The 2,363-nt window shown below is 51.0% G+C and overlaps 1 protein-coding gene across 1 annotated transcript; it reads left to right on the top strand.

The window, feature by feature from the left end:
- Window positions 1–132: 132 nt before the first annotated feature.
- MRPL51 (mitochondrial ribosomal protein L51) lies at window positions 133–841 on the top strand. Its single transcript, XM_065851001.2, has 2 exons — window positions 133–391; window positions 572–841. The coding sequence occupies exons 1-2, from the start codon at window positions 133–135 to the stop codon at window positions 766–768; spliced, it is 456 nt and encodes a 151-aa protein (XP_065707073.2). The 3' UTR covers window positions 769–841.
- Window positions 842–2,363: the final 1,522 nt, after the last annotated feature.

The raw sequence follows: 2,363 nt of genomic DNA, 5'->3' as shown, positions 1-2,363 counted from the left end.
GCGCCTCACCCAATCGCGCCTCTCCTCCCTTCGACCGTTAGTGCTACGTCACTCATGAGTCCTTCCGCTTCCCGACGGCCACAGCCAGGGACCGGGCGGGGACGTCGCTGCTCCGCCCCCGGGGTCACCGCAATGGCGGCGCTGGTGCGGGCGGCGGGGCGAGCCCTGCTGGGCCGGGTCGCGCCCCTGCTCGAGACCGAGCGGAGCATTAGCGGTGGCGGCGCGGCGAGCTGGGGTCCCGTGCGGCCCGGCCTCCCCGTACCCCTCTCCTCGCCCCTGGCGGGGCTCACCCGGGCCATCCGCATCAAGGAGCCCCCGAAGCGCAAGCAGGTGGATCGGTGGACGGAAAAACGGGCCTTGTTTGGGGTTTACGACAACGTGGGAATTCTGGGTAAGGCCCTTCCCACGCCTAGCTGTAGCCCTAGGGCAGGAGGGGAGGGAGGACAGACCCACCTGCGGGCGAACAGCTGCTCCAGGAGCGAGAAGGTGGGGGAATCGGGCTGACTGCCCGGGGAACAGCCTCCTCCGGGACTCACTTTCATGCTATCTGCTTCTGCCATACTGTTCTCAGGCGGTTTCCAGATGCACCCAAAGAACCTCATTGTGGGGCCCAAGTGGCTGCGAGGCTGGCGGGGGAACGAGCTACAGAGGTGCATCCGCAAGAAGCAGATGGTGGGAGATCGGATGTTTGTAGATGACTACCACAAGCTCACCAAGAGGATCCGGTATTTGTACAGGCGCTTCAATCGCACTGGGAAGCACCGCTAGGAGCAACTATGGGTTCAGCACATGGAGCATGGTTTTGTGGCATCGCGGTCAAAATAAAGCCTGCTTTCACACAGTTGGGTTCCTAGTGCTTTCTGCAACCTTTGCTGTGCATTTCTGGCCCTGATTCAAGGTCCTGCTGCTGCTCCAAGCCTGAGCTCCTCTGTGCAAGTTCTGCCTCCACAATTATTTCTGACGTACTTCTCACAGACATCTGTTCCAGCCTGCATCCCTGAACTTGACCTGAGTCCTCTATTTTTTGGCCAGGCTTCTAGCTTCCTTTCAGTCTCAGTGAGCCCCACATTCTCATGTCCTACTTGACAATTTCAGTACGCTCCAGCTTAGATTTTTCCTCACAGCCAAATTTTCAAGTTAGTGCTAGGAGTGCCTGCCAATATGTCTTTGTACTCACTGCTTGCCCCCTTGGCCTCCATTTATTCTTAAGTGTGGATGATCCAAATGTCAGTTGAAATGCATCAAAACCTGTCTTAAGAACAGGATTTTTCTCTGTTTCACACTGGTGATGGCTTAACCTCATACTAATGACACTTATTGACCAAGTGGCCTTTTGTTTACAATTTAGGATTTGAAAAAAATAATTCAGGCACTTAACTGTTTTTTAAAACTCTAACTTCTAGTTTTCCATAACTGTTATTGGTTCCTTTAGAGGACAAGTCATAGTGAGTCAAAGCTGACATCCCTGTATTCCAGTATCACAAAGACTATTTTATACTTCAGAAAATTCTGTGTGATGAGCAGGCAATGCCTGCTCTTTTGCTTGGCTCATTTGCCTGTCTTTTCTCCCTTAGTTGTTATTTCAGCTGCTAGGTAATAGGGGAGTTGTCTGCTGATCACGTATCCTGTTACAGAGCAATGCTACTCTGTCTTCAAAACCACTTAGTTGGAAGAGGAAGAGAATAGAAGAACTTTTGGTCTAAGTCTTAGGATGGTGAAGCCAAAGTCTCTGTTCAGGAAGCTGAAGTCTGTATTCTCAGGAGCATGGTGGGGCTCCTGTAATAAGGTGGTGTGGTTTTGGGAAATGTGCACACATCCAAGTGGAGACTGAGTAAGCACCTAGAAGGCAACAGCTGGGGGTTATTACATACATAAACCACAGGGGTAGCAAACCGTCTGCTGAAAATGTCAGAAACTGGAAAAGCATCAGAGAAAAGTATGTTGTGCCCTTTGTCAGCTCTTAGTACCTAAGCACCAACTTGGCAAGGACTCTGTGCAGCAGTTTCACAAGCTCCATCTTCTGTTATTTACAATGGTTGTTGAAATGGTCCTCAAACTGCGGTGGGAAGGCTGCCAAGCTACAGAAGCTTCTTCCACGACTTGTCCCTTCACGGCTTGTCTGAAGGCACAGCTGAAAAACCTTCAGTTCTGCTGAGGCTAGTGCTAGGTTGCTCCTTAACCCTCAGTAGTCCAACCTGCAAATCACTTAGCTCTAGTCACAGCCCTGTATGAAGCTTTCCCCTTCCTTGTAGCCACAGGCTTTCGGTTCCCAGGGTATAATTTAGAACACCTCTATCTCGTGTACCTGCTAACCTGTCAGATCTGACACTAAAAACTTATTAATGGCTTGTATAACCTTATGA

Source organism: Patagioenas fasciata, chromosome 1, assembly GCF_037038585.1.
Source record: "Patagioenas fasciata isolate bPatFas1 chromosome 1, bPatFas1.hap1, whole genome shotgun sequence".
Lineage (NCBI taxonomy): Eukaryota > Metazoa > Chordata > Aves > Columbiformes > Columbidae > Patagioenas > Patagioenas fasciata.
Note: the sequence above shows the minus strand (reverse complement) of the source record. Positions and strands in the feature narration are given on the sequence as shown.